Source organism: Cyanistes caeruleus, chromosome 1, assembly GCF_971803275.1.
Source record: "Cyanistes caeruleus chromosome 1, bCyaCae1.hap1.1, whole genome shotgun sequence".
NCBI classification, from domain to species: domain Eukaryota; kingdom Metazoa; phylum Chordata; class Aves; order Passeriformes; family Paridae; genus Cyanistes; species Cyanistes caeruleus.
In genome coordinates, this window is record NC_141701.1 from 51,135,793 (window position 1) to 51,158,171 (window position 22,379).

Below are 22,379 nucleotides of genomic sequence, written 5' to 3' on the forward strand. Positions count from 1 at the left end.
TCTTAACACATTACATCTTCATGCTGAGTATTGTTGAATCAGTTATGCTTATTAAATTATTTCAGGTTTTATTTCAGGTATTATTTCAGATACCCCAAAATTAGCTATGAGGTTTTTTTAGCATATCCTAGGCAGCCAAAATAGATGGGCAAAGTAATTAATTTAATTTATAAACTACTACAAATACTAATACCAGTAATAAAGTTGATTAATACAGCTGGTATCATAAGTAGAGAAAACAATTTTTAAAAAGTGAGTAATTCTGAGTGTTTGAAAAGCAAATAATGTATTCAAATCCTGTTTTCTGCATTATCTGTTGAGGGATTGTTAATACAATAAAAAAATTTTGGAATCAAATTTTGAAATAGAAGTCCACACCATATCTGTGATAGTGGCCATTGACAGACCTTTAGATGAATGCAGAAACAGAGTGAAGGAAAGGTAATGCATTCATTGAACTCTGCTCAGCCCTTAGTCAAATTTTCTTTTACCAATATTTTTGATATCTCATGAGTCCTGGTGGTGATGTATTACAAAATGTGCGCAGAATATCCTGAATTGGAGGGCACCCACAAAGATTATTGACTACAACTCCTGGCCCTGCACAGGACATCCGCAGAGTCACACCATGTACCTGGGATCATTGTCCAAACGCTTCTTGAACTCTGTCAGGCTGGTGCTGTGACCACTTCCCTGTTCAGTGCCCAGCCACCCTCTGGGTGAGGAATTTTTCCTGATATCCAACCTAAACCTCCCCTGACACAACTTCAGGCCATTCCCTTGGTCCTGTCACTGGTCAGCACAGAGCAGAGATCAGTGCCTGCTCCTGCTCTTCCCCTCATGAGGAAGTTGTACCTGCAAAGAGATCTCCCCTCAGCCTCCTCCAGGCTGAGCAGACCAAGTGACTTCAGCCACTTCTCATACAGCTTCCCCTCAAGGTCCTTCACCATCTTTGTTGTCCTACTCTGGATACTTTCTAATAGCTTAATGTCTTTTTTATATTGTGGTGCCCAAAAATCTACACAGGAATCAAGCCAAGGCAGAGCAGAGCATTTTCTGTGTTTTGTGAAAATATTTACTTTCATATTTAAAAAAAAATATATACTCCCTGCTTCTGGTTCTTTTATTGTTGAGAAATAGTAAGTCTTTATTAATTTCTTAGTTTGCTTCACAGCTTTTTATCTACTTTTATCATATTCTCAGTTCAACTGCCTTCTTTTTAAACTAGGGACTCCTTATCTATGGAAGGATTACTGCTCTTCTGGTAGGATCTGGTCCTTTGATCTTCCTATCACCTCTCTATGTATGTTCTCTACTTCGTGAAAATCTTTTTGGGATAGGCATGTGTCAGAACTGCATGCAGTGTTCAAAATGTGGAAGCTCCATAGATCTATACAATTGCTTAATCGCATTTTCCATTTTGTTCTCTATCCCTTACATAGTCATTCCTGACTTCTTTTTGCCTTTCTGACTATATATAGTGCTAAACTTCTTGTCTTCAAAGAATCAGTGACTATCAGATTTCTTTCTTCTATACTTTATGAAGTCATTTAGATGCAATATTGTGTGTTTTTAATTAGGATTATTTTTCCCACATGCACTACTTTATATCTTTCAACACTGAATTTCACCTTAAGTGAATATCCAGTCACTCTACATCATGAGGTAAATTTGTAACTTTTTAACCCTATTTATAATTTTTACTACAATTTAGAAATTGTGTTTTGTTGAAAAAGATTCTGGACATTTCCTAGATGAGTGTGTATATGGTAAATAGTGCAAATACCAACATGCATTTATGTAGGACAGCCACTAGAAATGTACCTCTGTTATGAAAAAAATAACCATTTAACCCTACCCTTGGTATCACATCTTTCTAACCAGCTGCTAAAGCATTTTACTAAAAGATTATTCTTATTGTAGTTTAGATTTCTTTAGAGGTTTGGTAAGCAAGCTGTTAAAGGCTTTTGCAACCATAAGTGCACTGCACTACTGTGTTACATGAAAGCCCCCAATCCTTTCTTCATCTGAACCATTTATGTCATTTGTCCACAAGCAGAGAAATAAAATTTGAAACAATAATTACATAGGAAGTGGTGAGTTACAGGAAGTGCAATAGATCAGTGCATTAATTAAAAGAAAAAATTCAGCCGAGTTCCTTTAGCAGCACAGTGATAAATTTCATCTCACTTAGTTTATGAATATCTTGGTGATGGCAGTGTGTTGCTGGAGCTGTGGAAAGTGGTAGCATCTTGTTTCTCCTTTCTTTGCTTGGTGAGAAAGGAGGCATACGGATACAGAAAGGAGAGTACACTTGGCATGGAATGGGGAAGCAAGAAGTTTTTGTTAGATTCAAATTAATAATGCTTTTCTCATTGTTCCTGAGTTAAAATGGAAGGCACATTTTTAGTAGGGCCTAAGTTCATTACAACCCCAGTCACCTCTTTTTTTTAAATTTTATTTTTACTCTTGTTACATTCCTCTGTGGACTATGGCAGTGTCCCATTGTGCCTCATTCTTTGTGTCCAGTGCTTTTTAAATATGAAAAGGCAAGCTAGGTCCAAAAGAGTTTGTTATTTAAGACAGGACAGAGAAAAGGGATGCAGGAAAATAGATGGAAAATGGAAAACCAGAAATAGGCTGACAATGTAGTAGCCACTTAACAGTTACTGGATTTGGTTTCTTGGAGGGTTTGAGGGAGAAGTCACTGAGAAGGAGGATTTTGAGAAAGATGTTAAGCTTGCACAAGTTTTACAGAGTGAGCCTTTCATCAAGGAGGGACTGTACAGGAGAAGATGCATCATTGGAGAGTTTCATCATGGTACATAAAATGGGGACAGATTGTGATGAACTGTTTAGCTTATTACTTTCCTGGACTGTTTTTATTAATATTTGTAACAGAACAGAGTAAACGATACACAAAATCCCACACAGTTTTGCAGGGGAAGTCTGTGTTTTGTCTGCTCTGCATTTTACTCTATTTTAACCATTGCACCAGTCCGCTTCTTGCTATTTCTTGTGTCTTAAAATTCCAACAGTTCCTAGCTAGTCTTGAGATTTTTCTGAATATCAGGCTTCCCTTTCCTGGGACTGATACAGTACATTCTCTTTCCTCGTATAGTCATGGTAACACTATTTGTGTGATAAGCTGATCTTTTTGCTTTCCCTACAAAAACAATTTCATCCTAGGTAATTGTCCTGGGAGTTTCCATCTGTTTTATGTTTTCCCTTTGGTTGTAGATCTCTTTTCCTTTAAGAAGGATGAAACATCAGATAGTAGCTATGAAGTGTCTTTCCATGAGTGAAGATGATCAAATATTTAAACCTTTTTTTCCCAAAAAATTTACTTCAAATATAAGAGTATGAGAGGTGGAGGAGATGTAAGGTACCATGGTTTTACAAGTTTCTTAAATCTTGTATAGCTAGACCCTCTTGGGGATTGAGAGATCCAAGGAATGGATGAGATGCAGAGGCAGCAGCACTGCAACACTTTCAGCAAAATCCAAAAACTGCAGATGCTAGGAATGTTATATTCAGCTAAAGTTTACTTGACTGAGTCCAGTGGGTGTTTCTGTTCACAGTACAGAAGTCTGGCTGGTATTACTCTCTTCCTGCAAGTTGTTTCAGATTTGAACTTTTCCCACAAGACCTATTTCCAGAATTAGATTCAGATTGAGAAGTACTGTACAGTTGTTACTGTCTTAAAAAAATAAATCTGCTTCAGCTTGAGCATGGGACCCAAGGATTGGAAGGGGAGCCATGCATGACTGCCACCTAAATGTACTGCCATCTAAGGGAGAAAGAGGATAAAAAATGTACATTTCATGTCACCACTTTGATAAGCCTGTCCTTACAAAGCACTTCCATTAAGTTATTCATATATTAGGTAATAAGTGTCAGATCCTACTTTGACTAATATATTACTTATTACTTACAGTTAGATGTGAAATGAGGGTGGGGAGATTGAAGGATCGAAGGGAGAAAGATCTAAGAGTTGTATTTTACTTATGGTACTTGAATGAAACTTAACTGTCTCTGATACAAGAAGACCATGCTCCCTTATGCATTTATGCACTGTGGAGTAATAAAGAACCGGTTTTATTATCAAGTCTACAGAGTAAGAAAAGGCTCAAGTAAACACAGGTGACTCCTGAGCTGGGATGGACAAAGGCATAACATTGCTCATTGCTACAAATGATGTAGCAGGTGTTGAAGTCAGTGTAGTTTCAGTCATGGGGACATGCCCTCAGGAATGGGGTGGCAATCTGTCAGCTTACTGATTGGCCAAATGTAACCCTTGATACTTTTCTGTCCAGTGACCCAATACCATGCCTGCACTCACTATTCCTACTTGTATTCTTAGCAAGCCTTTAATTTCAAAGACATTTTGGGCTTTATTTATGGATTAAGATACTGCTGAGCTTGGTGCTAAATTGGTACAGAACGCAACCACAACTCCTGTCCAAATGGCTTCTTATCCAGGTGAAAGATAGGGGGTAACAGGTGGATAGATGGGGAGCACGAAGAGACTGAGACAGTAGTGATCAGCATAGGAAGCAGTAACATTGGTACTTTGCAGTTTTGTCTGCAGGCAGTGATTTGAAGTAGAAAAGTGAGATATCAGTCAGGAGAGTTACAGAAAGGCTCCTGTGTAGCATGAGAGGAAACAAATGTTTGAAAATCTAGGGGAGGCTGGTATAAAATTTTGTCTGTGGTAGGAACTGTTTTTCATACTGAATAAGAGTTAACAAACGGAAAGGCTTTGAAAATGAGCACGAGTTGGTTATGCTTGATACATTTGGCCTCTAGAAGTAGTTAGAAGAAACCTAGGTGAGATTGTAAGGTCCTGTAACTTATAGTTGGAGATACATAAAAAATCCTTCTGGCAGACAAATACAAGCTGGCTTATTGTGTTTTCCACAGAGGGAAAGTCACTGAATTGACAGGACAAGTAAAGCCTGTGGAGCAGTTGCGTTTTTTTTAAACCCATACCTTGAAGATACTCTACAGAAGGAATCCGGAAAATTTAAGGTTATAAGCAAGAACTTGGAGAAGGCTTGGTCTCAGACAGAGTCACAGGCCAGGGAAACAAGCCAAATATTCATGTCATCCACTATCATCAGGATCACAGTTGCCTCACAGAAGTTGAAGGAAAAAAAATCAAGTGTTTTGGACATTTTGTTTTGTGATATAGCTAAGCATAACTGAGGGGAAGAGAGTGAGACTATAGACTGAAACAGACAAATCTGGAAAAAAAAAAGGTATATGCATCCAAGGCAATTCTATAGTTTAATGAATCTGTTGTGGTAACAGATTTAAGATCTTGTCTCTGACAGACCACTTTGCTGAGAAGCAACTAACTCTGTGTGACTAATTCTCCTGAAATCAGGAGTAACAGAAAATAGTCTTTAGGAATGCTAGTCAGTTTGAAATGTCTCTTGGGTGTGCAGTGTGTTTAGAACTCAAACACAATGAAATCACTCCAGACTCTTCTGTGCACATGAGCATCAGTACTCAGTTCGTCAGTACATCAGATTCGTCAGTTCCTGTGAAATCTGTCTTTTCATTTTTATTTATATGTTTAATCAGATTTAGCCTCTGATTCTGTAGCTCACATCACCTTCATAGCCAAGTAGTCCCCTTTAATTCAGTGGTGGTGCCCAAGGATTAAGGTGCTGTTGACCTCATGCCAGTTGCACTGGAAACTATCCCTTGATTATCAGACTGAAAGAGACGAGAGTAAAATTAATTTAAAGTTCCAGTAATGCAGAAACAAATGTAAATGTTACTTAATAATATGGTCACAAACTACAGTACTGATGTAAACAACATGAAGACTGTCTGATTACTGAGAGTTGTTTTTCTCCTTTTTTTCCTTCATCATTCATTCCTTAAGAAAATTGGCTAAAAAGCGGAAAGAGACATTGAGTAGTACTCGGCAGGAAATGACAGTGATGGTGAATTCAATGGATAAAAGCTACACTGAGCAAGGCACCAACTGTGATGAAGCTTTCTCTTTCATGGACACGCACAATCTAAATGGGAGATGTAAGTTTTTTCTTTTCTTTTCTTTTCTTTTTTGAAGGTGAAAGAAAGGTGCAAATGGTTTTTAAAATATTCCTCATTACTCAGTCATGGAAAATCCATGGGACCGAGAGTTTCCCACTGTGCAGCACATTACAGTGTCTATTCAAATGAGTAAGACAGTCAGACATCAAGAATAGACTTCTTTAAAAATAATAAGGATAATTGAGCTTTTTTCTGTCCATCCTTTTCTTCTGCAGAAGAGCAGTGACATTACTGAAACAGTAGTTTTACCTTTTTCCAATCTCCATTATGTTGAAAATTTTATATCACTCATGCTGTCCTGAGTCCTTCAAATGCTTCCCTTGCTCACTTTTTTTGGTAGTATAAATTTATTTTGGAGTGTAATAACTTAATAATGATAATATGATTGTCTTATTAGTTCCAGTTCCAGATGATGCTCTTTCTGTTGCTTGTGCAAAGGAAGAACTCAGTGGACTTATCTGTTCTGCAATTTCATAAGAGATTCTCTAATATCTTGGGTCTTCTTGGATCTGTCCTGAAAATAAATAAGATTTGGGTTATAAAATTTCCTGTATTACAATTTTAGTCAAGGTTTCACTTCTGTCAGAGGGTTCGCATTAAGGAAACACCATGAAAAAAAATAGATTTTTATAATTGTTTAAAAGAATGACTAGCTTCAAAAAGTTTTTTTAACTTTTTGGTTCTTAAGGAACCTTACAGGTTTTTTGTATGCCAGTGGTTTTTTTAATGTCTTCAGAATTTGTCAAAGACTTATTTTTTTTTAAGTACTAAGAGTGTGCAAGGCCCAACTCCCACTCTTTAATAATATGCTTAAGAATTTAATCTTTGATGAGCTCAATTGTACAAACACTCTGTGAGGTTTATACAGTGAGACTTTTCTCAGCAGCATTAGGCTCAGAATTTGCAATGTTAATTTGCATTTGAGTTACTTTTGAAATTGATTTGAAATAGATCTTTCAAATCAGACCTGCCTTTCTGGTGAGAATATACCCTTGCAGTTAATGAGATTGCTTATTTCTGTGAAGAGATCAAGAGGTTTTACTTCATCTTCCCTCATCCTAGTACAGTTTGCCAGTGGTGCTACTGAATGGTCATAACTGCAAATGAAGCTGCAGTGAGTTCTTGGGACTAAATCCTCTTTATGTAAACCACCTCAAACCTCTTTGAAATTATTGCCATAACAAGTCTTTTATACCGCTCAAGGGCTAGAACCTCTAATTAGACTTTCCATAAGAAACATGGTCACTACAAGGTGCACACTAACAATCTTCAGGAATAATCTTTGTGTAAGGCCTTGTACTCAAGAGATATACAGCATTTCCTACTTCCTATGAAAGTTCATTACCCTGTTTGCACTCTCTACCTAGCAAGTTTTATTGCCTGCAGCAGCCCTGACCTCAACTAATCCTTGTATCCATACCCAAAAGAAGTCTCACTCTGTTCTGGTAATCAAGGAAATGTAATCTCCTCATTCTGGAGACATAATCAAAGGAACATGGTCTCAGATATATTAAGCCTGTTTTGAGATATCTCTATATTAACAAGGGCTAGTAACTGTTTGCCCTAGAAGGTCAACTGGAAAAAAGATGGATGAAAGCCAGCAGGAGTAATCTCACTCCTCAACCAGCAGATCCTGTCTTCCTCAGCTCTGTTTTGTTTCACACATTCCTGTTAGTGTGTTTACAGGTATCCAGAATATGCTTACCTTCACTGGTCAGACTGAATTTGAGCTGTGTAGACAAGCAGGTGGAATTTGCAAAGAGCTTTGCTTAAAAACCTTTGATGGCTCTTTGGCTGAACATCCTGTAAAATGTTGTGATTAGCTCCTACTTGTTGAATGTATCTGTGTTTACAATGGTAATTTACATGATATTTGTAAACTAGGGGCAAACTGAACTTAATTTGTTCACATCGGTTTTCCCATTGGTTTTTAAAATGGTTCAATGATTAAATACCAATGTGACCATTGGTCTGTATATCACTCCCTGAAAACCACCTCTAAACAAGGAGTAATATTCAGGGTCTATTAGAATCTCTATGCACACTATCTACCTGTCAAATCAAATTACAAAAATGAGAGAAAAAATTAAACTACAGTAGAATATTTGTATAAGGTATTTACAGTATTATAAGGAAAACTTATTAATGATCAAAGCCTATGTCAAAAACACCTTGTCTCATTGTGATGTGTTGTTTCAAACATCAGTATCCAGTCTAATCTTGTGATTTAAGAAGTATTTTCCCCATCAGCAATCAAAATGCTTTCTCCAACACTTCTTTTTAGAGAATTGATCAAATTCAGAAAGCTATTTCATTCACTAGACTTGGCCTGGTTTTCACTGGGTCCTGATTCCAGTGCAAGAAGCACAGCAGGATGAACTCTTAAGTCAATCCCATCTGCTGTGTCACTCAGCTTAAGTAGTGGCATATCATATCTCTGTCTCTAACCAGCTTTCTTTCTCTTTGCAGCTGTATCTTCACCATCTTCATTTACAATGAAAACTAACACACTGAGCACAACAGTGCCTAATTCTTACTACCCAGGTAACCAGTTTTTTTCTTGGTTTCCAACTTCTGTATACCTTTCCATAATAAAAGCATACATATTTCTGTTATTATACTTCCTGCCATCAACATTTAATGTATATGTAAGAAACATACCAGTTGCTAACAGTAGCTTTCTGAAAGAAAACTCGGGAACATGTATCAATCATTTACTGTTCTCTCTCTTTTTACCTTTCCTGCATTGACCTGCTTATGATGTATGACAGATCCATTTGTGCCAACTGCAATTTTAGGTGAGAACATTTCCCTTTATCAAAGTTTATTGCTGAAGTAATTTTGGAAGTTGCAGTTCTTGGGGAGCAGACAATAGTATGCAAAAGGCTGGAGCTTTATGCTAAAGAGAGGGGTGGTAGACTTGGCTACACTGAAGTGCAGTTATCAGGTTTGATTACTACTGCCATAGTGCAAGTCAGGGGAGAAAAGACAGAAATAATTTTAACAAGTGGATTTGCAAGGAAATGTTTATGCATGTATTTGGAGTGACACAAACGAATTTGATTATAGCAGCAATTGAAATAATTTTCCTCATTTTTTTTCTGTCTTATCTCAGAACTGAAGATGTCACTTCTTAAAAGTAACTTTTTTTCCCTAGTTAAACCACTCAGGATACAGAATATCAGACAAAATACAGTTCTGGCCATCTACCAGCTATCATGTCTTCTGACAATTCTGCAGAGTTTCTGACGTGCTTGTCAAAAAGTGAAGTTTCAGAGAGATAGTATTTTGAACAGCAAAATGATAGCATGACACATAGAGTGTGTAGTTTATTATGCATCAGGTATCACAGGGATGAAATAAAACAGTAAAACTTCAGGTTAAAAACATGCAGTTAAAATGTAAAGCATTTCCACTTGGAATTTAGGAAAATCTACTATTATGCAATGCCAAAAAGAGAGAGGTTTCTGCACAGTGATAAATAGTAAGCATGAGGTGCTATTGCATTTTCAGTGCTTAATTCTAACCCCTTGCTTGTATTCATTTACACCTCCTTCCCGTGCTAACTTTAAACTAAACAGAGGCAGTTTGTAAATAGTAGTTCAAACATAACAGTGCACTGTAGCAGGAAGTCAAACTCCTTAAGTATTAAGCCTATTTATTTATTCATTTTTCAATGTATATTTTCACAGTAAATATTTTCAGCTCTTTTTTCTTCCAATCACTGTAAAAAATTAAGACCCCTTAATTGATTCCTGCCCTTAAACAGTAAGTTAAACAGGCTTATATAGACATAAAGTATATAAGAAGTAAAAGTTTAGGAAGGTGATCTTGAAAATTTGTTATTGTGAAAGAATATTTAGTGCAGTGCACTTCAGTGTGATAACTTTGAGAAGGAACTTTGCTGGTTTTATACATTATGTAAATCTGGAAGAAGGTAATGGTAGTGACTGTAACAATGTAATAATCTGCATGCAAATGAAATTTGCAGTGCCTTTTAACTGCCTGAGATGTTAGATTTTTTTTGTGTGCTTTAGCATTCATTCAACGCTTCATGCAGTAGATGTTCTTTCTGACCTTGTGGGTGGGCAAGGAGAAAAGTACTATTATCAGGAGAAAAACTTAGAGATTTCATATTTGTGTTATTTAGTTAAAGCCTTTTTTTTTGGTTATTTTTGTGATCCTTTTCTGTATAGTAACAATGGTAAAATTATTTGTTAGCATTTTGTTCCCCCAAGAAATAATCTCGAAGCAAGTAATTCAGCTATCAGGTAAACACACACTGGGAAAAATAAATTCTCTGATTTTACTAAGACTGTAAAATCCTTTAATTAGTTAGGTGTGTATTTTATGGCCTACTACTTGTAGTACTACTGTGCTTACTCATCTCAGAAAATATTTTTGTTATTTCACTGAATAAAATAAATATTTTTGTAACTTTACATGTTAAAAATTTAGTACTGTTTTATGAACGGTGTTCCATTCAGATTAGATCTCTCTCCTAATATGTGCTTTTGACTGTCTGTACAGAAATAGTATTGTATCTGAGGTAAATCAAATTAACTGTGCTTCAGCTGGTAGAGGAATACAGCTGTTAACAAAGCATGCAGTGTTTTAATTCCAAGTAATATCTTCTCTTGCTGTCTTCCACTGTCCAAAGAAGTTGTGTTAAACTGCAGGATCGAGCCCATAGTTAGAACTAAATTATCTCAGTGTGACCTCCTGGGAAAGGTACAAGTCTGGTGAATGGTTGAGTTCAGCTTTCAAAATCTGATAGAAAAGCCACATCACACTTACTGTTTCCAAAGTATATTATTTAATAAATGTTGTGTAGCTCTATGGGAGTGGGTAAGTTTACAGTAGGACAACTGCAGCTCCAGGAGTATTTAAACCAGGCAAACTTCCCATTTGCACATGGACACTGCATCTGGAGGTGCTCACCCTTTGGAAAACTCACAGCCTGAAAAGCTCATGCCATAGTGCTCAGAGGCAAAGTAAAATACTGTAATACACACGGCTCCTAATGTATTATATAAACCAAGGATTAAAACCACTTTATTTAAAAAAGCTTAAATGATAACTCCTTCTGTATTAATGCAGCTATAAGAGATAAAGAAACTGAAAGAGGAAACTTAGTCTAAAACTAGGGAGCTTGCAGGAAAGAGTTCATAAGTATTAAACTGATGCTTGCATAGTACAAGACTTTGATAACTTTGCCTTCATCTTAATTACTACAGTCTGTGTTGCAAAGAATTTTGCAGTTTGTAAAAAAGAAAAAAAAATCTTCAAATTTTCTAACCTGTTTCTAAAATTGAAATAAGCAACCCAAAAAAATCATTCTCAACTTTCTACACTTTTTTTTGTCTTTTGTGTCTTAGCCACCTTGTAGTTTTCAGGTGCCATTTCAGCAGCAACATACTGTACCTACACTTGTATACCACGCTTCATGCCATGCATCCCAAGGTGCTTTGCAGAACAATTTTATACCACATCAGACAAAAGTTGTAAAATTTTATGACTAAAAGATGAATCCCTTTCCTCTGCATTAGACCAGATTAGCAGTGTGACAGGAAAAGGAGTGAAGTGGCCATACTCATACCCATACAATTTTTTTCTGCTGTTTTTGGTTTAGATGTCAATGCACAGTTCATATTGACTGTATGATTAGTCAGGACCAGATTTCATTTGTCTTAGTGGGAATTGAGGGGACCTCAAACCATCTTTGAAATATGATTTGATTAGTACAGCTAAGCCCAGAATCTCACCTTTAACAAGGTGTGTTAGTATTTTTGGTGTGTACATGAGAATCCATACAGGGTATTTGTGGAACTTTCTGCTATAATATATCTAACTTATAAAAGTGAAAATATTGTTTGAATGCTTCCCTTTCATATGGCTTATTGTACAAAGTAGTACTTTTTAAAAAAATACCTTATTTTATAAACATTATACAGATTTAGGGGTTTTTTTTTTCAATGTTCAGTCAGAGAGGAATAGCTTGAATAAGTCAAAGCACCATTTAACAATTTTGGTTAAAATTTAAAAACTCTAAAATATATAAAATTACTATTTGAGTAAACAGATAAAATATTTATGATGATTCTAGGACCTTAGAATTTGGGGTGGGTTTTTTCTCTTGTCAAGTCTGAATAAATTTTTTAGAATTCCATCTATACAGGAAGCAAGTCATATTGCTTCCTTAGGTAGAGTGCACTTTCACATCTATTTACTTCTAAGTATGGGTTTTGATCTCAGTTCCATCTGTGTGAATTGACTCACAGTATGACACCTTGGTTTTAGTAAATCTAATTTCTACTGTGAAACTGAGATCAGAATCTGACTCATTTAGGGAATCATTCTGTAAAGACTAAATTAATTAAAAACATAAAATTACCTGTAATTATTAATGTAGTACTGTTGCTTATGCCCTGTTTCCTTTTTCTCCTCCTCTTTTTTTCTCCTGATATGTATCTTCTTAAAAGTGCCAATCAATGGTAAGTTGCCCATTTGCCCCATGGAAAAGATGTGGAGGGTTGGGAGAAGTATGTGTCTCATAAAAACTTTAACCAGCCCACGGGGGTCTCCTGTTTGTTGGCTTGCATGTCAGTTGACATATAACATTCCATGCCTGATATGGTGGCTCATGATAAACCGTGGTCCTAAAGCATGTTCAGCAGTCAGTCAAGACATTTCTCCTTACCAGATGATCCTTTGCATTTGTCCTCTTGTAGTTTGTCTCCAAGTGTCGTTTTCAGATCTCCATTTCCATTGCAGTCCTAGCTTGATGAAACCATAAGCCATTTTGTGCATCTTTTTATTTTGCTCACTCCAAACATTTGCTCTAAATTTGCAGTGTAAAATACAACACATTAGTAGTCTATAAAAGATGCAAGTCCAGTTTCATTCTATGGGACTTGTTGAAGTTTCAGAATGAAACTTCTATGCAGTTTAAAACAAAACGCCTGTTTTAAAATTTGTTTGCAATCAGCTAGCAATATTTAAAACAATCTTAGAGTTTGGACTGCTCTGCAATGCTTCCATTGTAGAACTATGGACTTTGCCTCATTCCAATCAGTCTTGCAATTTCCGTGTGTAAACTGCTCATGGATTTACTGTTCTTCTGGTGTAGCCTTCACAGACAGAACCAATGCTGATGGTGTCAGATTTCTGCCATTCCTCTAGAAATCTTTGTAGTTTCTATTTCATTCAATAAGTGAAAATGAGCCAGTAGATGATGAGATACTCTTTTTCTAGATGAAACCCACACGATGGCCAGTGACACAAGCAGCCTGGTCCAATCCCATACGTATAAGAAGAGAGATCCGGTGGACGTGCCCTACCAGACCGGACAGCTCCATCCAGCCATCCGTGTAGCTGACTTGCTACAGCACATCACACAGATGAAGTGTGCAGAAGGCTACGGATTTAAAGAGGAGTATGAAGTAAGTGTCATGTCTAAGGATCTGATTATTATGTCTTCTGGACCACTGGTATGTGTGGTATGGGTCTGATGCTGAGTTTCTGCGAGTGTGTATACTGCTTGCGTTTTACAAGAGGTGGTGGTTTTTTGAACTTCATACTTTGTCGTGCCAGCTTTGTGTTAGAAAAGTTGCTTACGTATGTAATTGTTTAAACTGGTATTTGTAGTATTAGATTTCCAAAACCCATGCTTCAGGCCACTTCCAAAGTCACTGATGACATTTTTTTCCCCTGGAACGTAGAAAACAATTCATTCCCAGGAGGACCTAATCACTTGTCAACTTTCATTTGTGTGACTGACTTAAACAAGTTTGTTCCTGTGAGGTTTTTTATGCCACTGTTATTTAGAAGTGTTAGAATTGAAAATTCTTGTGTTTGGAAAAGATTTGCTCATCAGCCAAAACCTTTTATGCCCACATTAAGCCTAGAGGAATACTACAATTAATTTATTAAAAAGAAAATAAAATCAAGACTGTAAAATGGAATTTATAGTGCAACCAATGACATGGTTTTTTAACTACAGTGGATCAAATGATTCTGCTGAGAAACAATTTCCAGGAAAATCACTTAATTTTCAGCCTACCAAGCTGATGAATGGCATCCCATTACAGACAGTAGGTGTAGTCATGACTAATGCCAGTAGATGCAATACATATCAGGGTGCAGTTTGTTAATAGTGACATGGAAGGAGGATTTAAAATAATGAAGCTGGAACCCAAAAGCTCCTCTTTATCTATGGAAACTTTTATAATCAGAGTGAACTATAACTAGCCCTATATTTGAGGGTTTTTTTCCATTGAACTACTGCAGTAATGCTCTTTTTCCTCCATATGCAGTGAATGACTGCCCAATGTATTCTAGCGCTGCAAAGGTTGCAAATCTCTTTGTTTACATTTCTGGCAGACTGATACTGTCCTCTTTACAAATCTTAACCAGACAACAAAAGAATTTCTTCCTTATATATTATCAGAAGGATAAATGTCCAAATGAAAAGGAAGAAACTTTGACAGGGGATTTGTTTTGAATGAAGTCTCATAGATGGTTTTTGCTCTAACAAGACATCAGGATTATATAGTCTCACCAGGGAAAGAGTTTGATTCAGGAGAAATTCACACAGGATTCACTCTGAAAATAAATCTTTGGAAGAGAACACAAAGTAAAGTAGCACACTGCCCATTAGGAACACTTCAGAGGAGTGCAAGAATACAGAGCACTTGCTCTCATGGATAGTTTTAAGTGCTTTAAAATAAAACTTAATAATTAGGGCTACTATTCTCAATAATTCGAGCTATAGTTCACCATGAGCATATATATGTGATTTTAAGTCCTGTTAGTGTCATGCACAAATTTTTGGTGTAGCACAACTGATGCAAAAGATAAATGTTGAAAAACCATCTTTGAGCAGGCTGGTACTTACCTGATCACTGCTCAGCTTTGCGTTAGGATTTACACACTTGGGATACTGAGTATGTATAGCTCCAAATACTCAGGGGCTTGGGGGAACACCCTATTTTGCAGGATTTTACCCCTTTGTTCTCCTGGGAGAAGGCTCCTGTTCTTGCATGCAAGATCAGGCCCTTGCTCTGGGCTGGAGGGACCAATATTGTGCCTGTCTGTAGAACAGCAAACATGTAGACATGTCCTTAGGGCCACACCGGTAGCAACTTCACTGCCTGCTTTCCTGTCTGTTTCTCGGGTGTGGAAAGAACACAAATGCGTTTCTGTAAGCTGTGGGCTTGAATGCAGACCTTCATTTGTGGCCTAGTGGAGTGCAAATGACCGGGATTACACAGAAATCCTTGAACTCTGCTGAATATCCACATAGCTGGTCTGCAGTGGATCTTTAAAATCCTTTCTATCCCCTGCCAGACCCATAAGAAAGGAGAGATTTTATCTTGGCTCCAGTGGTGTTAGATGTCACACTGACAGCGTAATGTTGGTCTGATTTCCCAAGCACCCCTACACTGATTGTGGGTTATTTAATCTGTTCCCCAGTACTACAGCATGGGGGAGCTTTCACTGGACATGAGGGAGCCTCATTGCTCATCTTCTTTCTGCATTAAAGAAACAAAGAAACTAGAAAAGGGAAAAGCGACTTCCGCAATTCATCACTTCTTCCTCCTTACACCTGTCACCTTTTGGTTTCAGACTCAGTGCTTTCACAGGGGTTTCACTATATCCTTTCTCAAAAATGTCCATCTGTCAAAGGGCCATAAATCCAAGTAGCGAGTTCATCTGCTCCCTAAACAGATCAATTAATTAGGCTACTAGAGGCCAGCATGGTTTGGCATAGCTAGGGCAGAAACAGATAAATTCATTAAAGTCTTACAATTTCAGATAAGTTTTATTTTTAACCCTGCTTTTGGATCAACTTAAATTGGTGACTACTCAGTGTAAAGTGGTTCTTTGCCAAATTGAGGTTAGTTGACATAAGACAGTTCCAAATCGATTTCAGAGTGTCCACACAGGAGCTTGGACTGCTTTAACAAAATTGATTTAAAAACACACCTTTAATTAAACCAGTGCAACTTTGTGTAGATAAAGCCTTGAAAAATCAATTTCACATTATGTTCCATGACAGGGAGTTCTGAGCTTCCATTATCTCAAAACCAGAGGTTCCTTTGAAAAGCCAAGATTTGCAAAGGGTGTCCTGCTCAGATCAGCCTCACTTACTGTCACTAACAGGACTGTGTCAATAACAGAATTTTAAAAAAGATTCATCCATGTAGCTTTATCTTTAAGGCTTTCCTCCCTATCGTGTGTCTCATCTTCCCTCTCCTCCCCTTCTGTCAAACACAGCCTTTCTCAAGGTTTTCTGGCAGTTAACTGTTTCAGTCGGGAAAATATTTTATATCATTAAACCAATACTATTTCAGATATAATAATATTATATACTGTCAAGATAAACTGCACCAAATATGTTCCTTCTGTGCTGCATGGTCTTCATTCTGATGTGTTGCACCACTGTAACTGTACTAATGTCTAAATTAACATAGTTAAATAGATGAATATGGGCTCAGGGTGCCTGTCAAGGTTAGGAACATGAAATACGTTATCTAATGTGTGTTAAACAATTCATTTCAGTTTAGCACTTCTGAGCACCTATTATAGATTGGCAAAAGTATTTAAAAATAGGTTATCTGGCCATGGTCGTTGTTCAGCTATACCTTAGGTGGTTGTGGTCAAAGGTGATCATTAAGAAGTGGATAATTTAAAAAGAATTTGGAGAAGAGTGTTGAAAATAATTGTGGGTATGACAGAAATTCTGTTTTAATAGCAGTATATTCATTTAAATGGAACTTCAGAAGATATGCTAATGTAGATACGCTAAAGTGGATGTGGTAATCGTCAGTAAAACCCAACTCACTGAAAGAATTCCATTGGCCAATGGAATATCTGGGAAAAATAAAAAACAGTTTTAAGAAACAAAAATGGGGGGGAAAACTTGCTAAAACCAGTAGAAATACAGATCCTTGTTTGCGGAGGCAGAAAGTATTGCAGACAAGCAGGAATTATTTTCATGGATGTTGTTTGCCCCATAGGTTCCTACTTTGGATTTATTTTTTCTCCAAACCATTCTTAGAATAATTTCTGACTTTGAAAGAAGTCTGGTGTAATTTCCATTTTCTGCTGTCAGGCAAAGCCATAACAGACTAGAATCCTGTCACTCAAACCCAGTCTCCAGTTGCATCTTTTCTTTCTCTTTGGTTCCTGCTGGAAGACAAATTTGCTGCCACACAACACTTTAAGACTTGTGTTTCTGGGACCCTATTCTGAAATCTTGAAAACAGTAGGAAATTTGAGTATTTCTTTAATGTTATGTTATTATAGCTACTGGTAGGACACAGCTGTCCCTATTTTTTCCTGCGTTTTCCTTGTGGCTCCAACTGATCTTTCTCACCTCCAACCTGTGCATTTTTATCACATCTTTTTCTCTGATTTTATTTGATATTCTGCAACACCTGAGAAACACCTGACTGAGACAGTCAGTACCACAATCAGTGCAGGTTATTTTCTGTCACACAGGACAGAAGTTACACAGAAAACAGATATTGGAGCAGTGGGTGAGGATGGGGGTGTAAATACAGGAAGGACAACATCTGTGTCTTCAAGAACCAGGAGCAGGTAACTGTTTCTCTCTGTTTTTGTAATACAGAGGAAAACTCATTAGAGATTTTAAATGTAACATAGATAGAGATGGAAGTGAATGAGTTAGAACTTGTCCAGTGAAAAATGGCATGGAAAATTGTTAGAAGTATTCATCCATAGAGATCACTGCTACTATTTTTTTGTCAAGTTTCATCTGTTTAGATGGAGCTCAGAACAACCACGGAATGCCCAGTTCAATTGTTAATCTGTAATATTGGAAAGTTGCATTGGTTTGGGTAAGCCATATATTACTATGTAAGTGTTCTCTCATACATACATGTATGGGATAACCCCATGCATACATACATGTTGGGATAACCCCAACAAATCGGGATATGAAGGTCCTTTATATGAGGCAGGTACTCCTCCTTTATCAAAGAATTTTCTTCAGACATAACCATTTGCTTCACACTGCAGTGGGATCTGCAAAAGCTTTCCAACAACACCAGGTAACTTGTTCCTGGTTGGAATTATCCCAGACACTTGAGCACAGGAGGACCTGGCACTGTGGAGACCATATGTAGGAAGGTTGAAAGAAGTAGTAAAAACTGGCAACTGCCTTATCCACAAAGCATGTTTTGGTTTGTAAGTCCTAAGGTACTGCAGGTCAATACCAAATTGTTGAAATAAAGGAATCCCAAACCTGAAACAACATTCACTGGTGAATAACCTATGTTGTTAGTGACAGCTTCCCAGTGCATGCAATGTCCTTTTAAGTCTTGTAGAGGAATGGGTGACTTCCAGTTGTTGATTAGCAAGAATCAGTTGTCAACAATTTTAACTGTGTGGCAGTTTGGGATTTTTTTCCATTCAGAGGAAGGGCAGTTATTTTGCTGAATGTCTGTTGTTGTCAGCGAGTTTTATGCAATTCTAAACCTATCTTTTATTACCCTGAATTTCTCTTCTTAACAGATTTCACACAGATGAGAAGTGCTGTCACAGTGCTTAATATCATTCATGTGACACTGCCTTATGTCACAGTGTGGTTAACTGCCCAGGGATCAAGATGTCCCACAGCTTTCTAAATCACACTGTTATCCCTCTCCCACTCTTCCTAAATGCATTCTCCTCCAATTTAAATAAAATGCTTGTATATGCAGAAACAGCTCTCTGATTTGTTTTGTTTAAGCAGGTTTAATTAGAATTTATTCTTATCAACGAAAATAAATTTAGGCAGGTCATGGCTTCATTAGAAAGGCTTTGTGCTTTTATCTGTTTGAATAATAAAATTGCAGAGGTGTATAGACTAGAACACTTCCAGTATCCTTAGGATTACTCTCAGTGGGGTGAAGGCAGCTGTTTGCTCATGCTGTGATTCAGCTATTTTTGGTACTGATCTGTGATTTACTTGGGTATGGACCAATTGTTTTCTTCTTAGCAGCCTGAACAGTCTGAATTGTGTGTGATCTCAGGCAGGACACCTAACAAGAACAAGGATACCTATTTCAGCCAAATTTTTTTCTTCATGAAAGTCTGCCAGACTTAGTCCTGTATGTAAAGTTTAGACTATGCTTTAAGGAAATCCCGGTAGCTTTAAACTGCGTCTTTGATGACCATTGTATCTCTCCAAGCAGTTAAAACAGGAACTGGTGGTATTGATCCACTCAGAAAAATGTTGGTCCACTCAAAAGTCGTGAGATATAGATTGTTAAGCTGATCAATTGGATGGATAAACGAGTGCAGGTTGTTCTTGTGTAGGAACTCTGGCAGCTGTTTCAATCATTTGCTGCTTCCACTGAGTCTGGTAGTCCTGGCTCATGCTGAGGCAAATGAATGAATGAGTGCAAAATATGTCAGCAAGAAAAAAATGTGCTTTAACATGCCATTTTTTCTTGGTCCTGAAGATGCCCTGGGAGTCTTTTCCATGATCAGATATTTAGCAGGCATTTGTTTTATATCTCAGCATAGCTGGACTGAAAATCTAAATCTAATCTAAAGCATGATAAGCACCTCTGATGTTATTCCTGATCCATAATGAGTGAGCCTACATAAGCATTTAAAATGGATAATTTTAACTGTTGCATGCAGTTTTGTGGATGTGCCTCTGGCACTTCATTATCCTGTGGTAATAAAGTTTCAATTTGCTTTAGGAGGTTGTGGGGTTTTTTTTCAATCCTGAGTCCAGCGATCACAGCAGTCTTTCAGAACTCGTTTTAATCTTCCTCCCCTTTTTCCTGACCTACGACTCCATCATTAGGATCTTTTATTCTCTGAAGCCATTGCAAAATCTTTCTCAGTTTATTCTGGAAAGATTTGTGGGCATGTGAAATGTAAAATTGGAGCAATAAAAGAAATAGTTTCCAAGTTTCAGTGATTATTGTCAACTTAGTACTGAGCAGATCTTTGAAAATACTGTATCCACATGTGTTAAGTCCAAGTAATTAACACAGGGGTTATATAATATTAATGGAAAGAATTAACCTTTTCCATCCTACTGCTTCCTTCCTACATGTTTGGATGTACACAGAGGTCTATTATTATTAGTAACAAACACACATCATTCCACTGTTTTAGCATGTGAAATCTGTTCAACATTATTCTCCTGCCTGTCTTGTCTTTGTCCCCTTTGGCAGCCACAGGTTGAGAAACAAACTGCACTAAGCAGACTTTCGCAGTGAATTTCACTCTGGTGGTCTGTCAGTCATTTTTGCCGACTGATCCTGCTGCTATGCTTTTGCTAGTATCAAATCTATGCTCTCTCTGTACCTATTGAAATCAGGGTTTAATTTCAGATTTAGCCAATCTTTGTATTGTTACAGGCTGTTGAACACGACAGTAGGAAACTAAATGAGGCCACTGAACGTCATTTCAGCCATAATGTGAGTTTCCAGAGGGAAATCTGAAAGAATGGCTTTAATGCTTACAGCAGTAAGGTGATAGGTTAAACATGCTAAATGCTAGTGACAAGTATGATTTGAAAGAAAAGTTTTTGAAACATTGCAGGCTATTTGCTGCATATTTGCACCAGCCTGACTTATTAATTATTCAAATAAGACATTGAATATTTGATCAGAATCTGTAATCCCTTCTTCAGTTAGCATATTATTTACTTTTGAAAAGTGCTGATGTACCATACTTTTCCCGTTGCACCTGCAAAAATGAATTGGTCCAATTTATGTGCACAGAATAATATATTGTGCTTTAATGTTCAAGATATTATTCATCACTTCCTACTCATATAAACCTTCTTACCTTCTTCATATTTTATTAGTGCCCTTTAAAAAGACATAAAAAATCAGTCATGAAGTTATTCCATTTTAAATTATGCAGATGATGTTAAGTGCAATTATAATCTATTAATTATATATACACTCCGTGTTTTCTATAGATTGCGTTTATTCACTACAAATAATTAGGCATTTTAGTGCATTGCTGGTCTCATGACCAGAGCATTATTACTGGCTGTTTGTAAAGTGAGAGAAACACTTTTCAAATCAAATTAAGCGTAATTTAGCTATTGGGATTTTCGTTCAGCATCAGTTTATCCACAGCATATGTAAAGCATGCAATATTTTCTATAATGCATTTGTTTTAAATAAGTTAAAGTAGTCATTACAAATTTTTCAAGAAATTAAAATTTATATTTTTATATAGCCTGTGGCTCAGAGTGTCTTTTAAGAAGTTTTCTATCTGGAATACAAGACTTCTTCTTCCACGTTTCCTGTAGTGTTTTAGTGATTGTCCTGTCAATGGAACACATGCTCATCATTTTCTGGCAGGAATGATTTTTTTGTTGTTGTTAAAGCCATAATGATTTGATTGGCCCAAAAGAGTCTGCAGGAGGTGTTAAGTCCACTGAAAATCTGCCAGGTCGTAATTGGGCAGACAAGGGGGCTGGCAAGCTTCTGTTCCCTCCTGCTGGTTCCCTGCCATTGCCTCTGTCTGTGTGATAGCTGCTCCCCTGGTTACCCATCACACCGGGAATCCGTGATGCCCCTGCCTGCTCTGTTGTGGGGCTGTGCTGATTTCTGAGCTGCTTGGCTCTGCATCTGTCTCATTAATTAACAGTGAGGTCGCCCTGGGTCCACAGCAAGTCATTTCAGAGGTGTAGGGGACATGGCCTGCTAAACAGCTGTGAGAAGGTGCAGGCACCTTAGTCAGGCAAAGATGAGCAGAGTAATGATGGGCAGAAAATCGGCCTCCAGAGCAAAGCTGATGGGAAGTCCAGAGCATCCCTGGAAACAAAGCAGCCCAGGAGGTGTGAGCAGAAGGAAAAGCAGGCTGGCTATGGGGACTTGTGAAATACTGTCAGGGAGAGTCAGACTTTCAGAAATGGTATGATGGCAGCATCAGCCATGTAAAATTATTGGAGGTACTGGGTTTGCAGCTCAGTTCAAGACTGATGAAAATTCGTAATATTGACACTTCTTCACAAGACAGAAACATCAGTTCGGAGTCACTTGACATAAATCCACGCACAAAAGCTGAAAGGTTTACGTCTGTAACATGATTTGGAAGCCAAGACAGGGAAGACCTTAAGCACATGTTTTTAAGTTCAGTTGGTTTTAAAGGGATTTAAGGGACTGTTTTGAAGTTGCTTTGAATCTACCTTCTTTCCTGTTTTTCATTTTACAATTTACATAAATGGAAGCCACACAAGGGACGTCATAGGCGTGCTCATATAATAGTGAAGAAGCTTGTATATCTGTCCACAAAAATGGTGCAGTTTCTTCCTCTTAGTA

The 22,379-nt window shown here is 37.4% G+C and overlaps 1 protein-coding gene across 23 annotated transcripts in view; it reads left to right on the forward strand.

Annotated features, from left to right (window-relative positions):
* Positions 1 to 22,379, forward strand: part of PTPRM (protein tyrosine phosphatase receptor type M) — a 440,472-nt gene that overhangs the window by 339,620 nt on the left and 78,473 nt on the right. For 7 of the 23 annotated variants that reach the window (XM_086892399.1, XM_086892413.1, XM_086892442.1 and 4 more), the window contains 4 exons: positions 5,897 to 6,048; positions 8,539 to 8,613; positions 8,841 to 8,867; positions 13,324 to 13,511. In XM_086892399.1, coding sequence (XP_086748525.1) covers positions 5,897 to 6,048; positions 8,539 to 8,613; positions 8,841 to 8,867; positions 13,324 to 13,511 — 442 coding nt within the window. Of the gene's footprint in view, positions 1 to 5,896; positions 6,049 to 8,538; positions 8,614 to 8,840; positions 8,868 to 12,551; positions 12,564 to 13,323; positions 13,512 to 22,379 lie in introns of all 23 variants that reach the window. The other 16 variants (XM_086892410.1, XM_086892421.1, XM_086892464.1 and 13 more) reach the window with 3 other exon arrangements.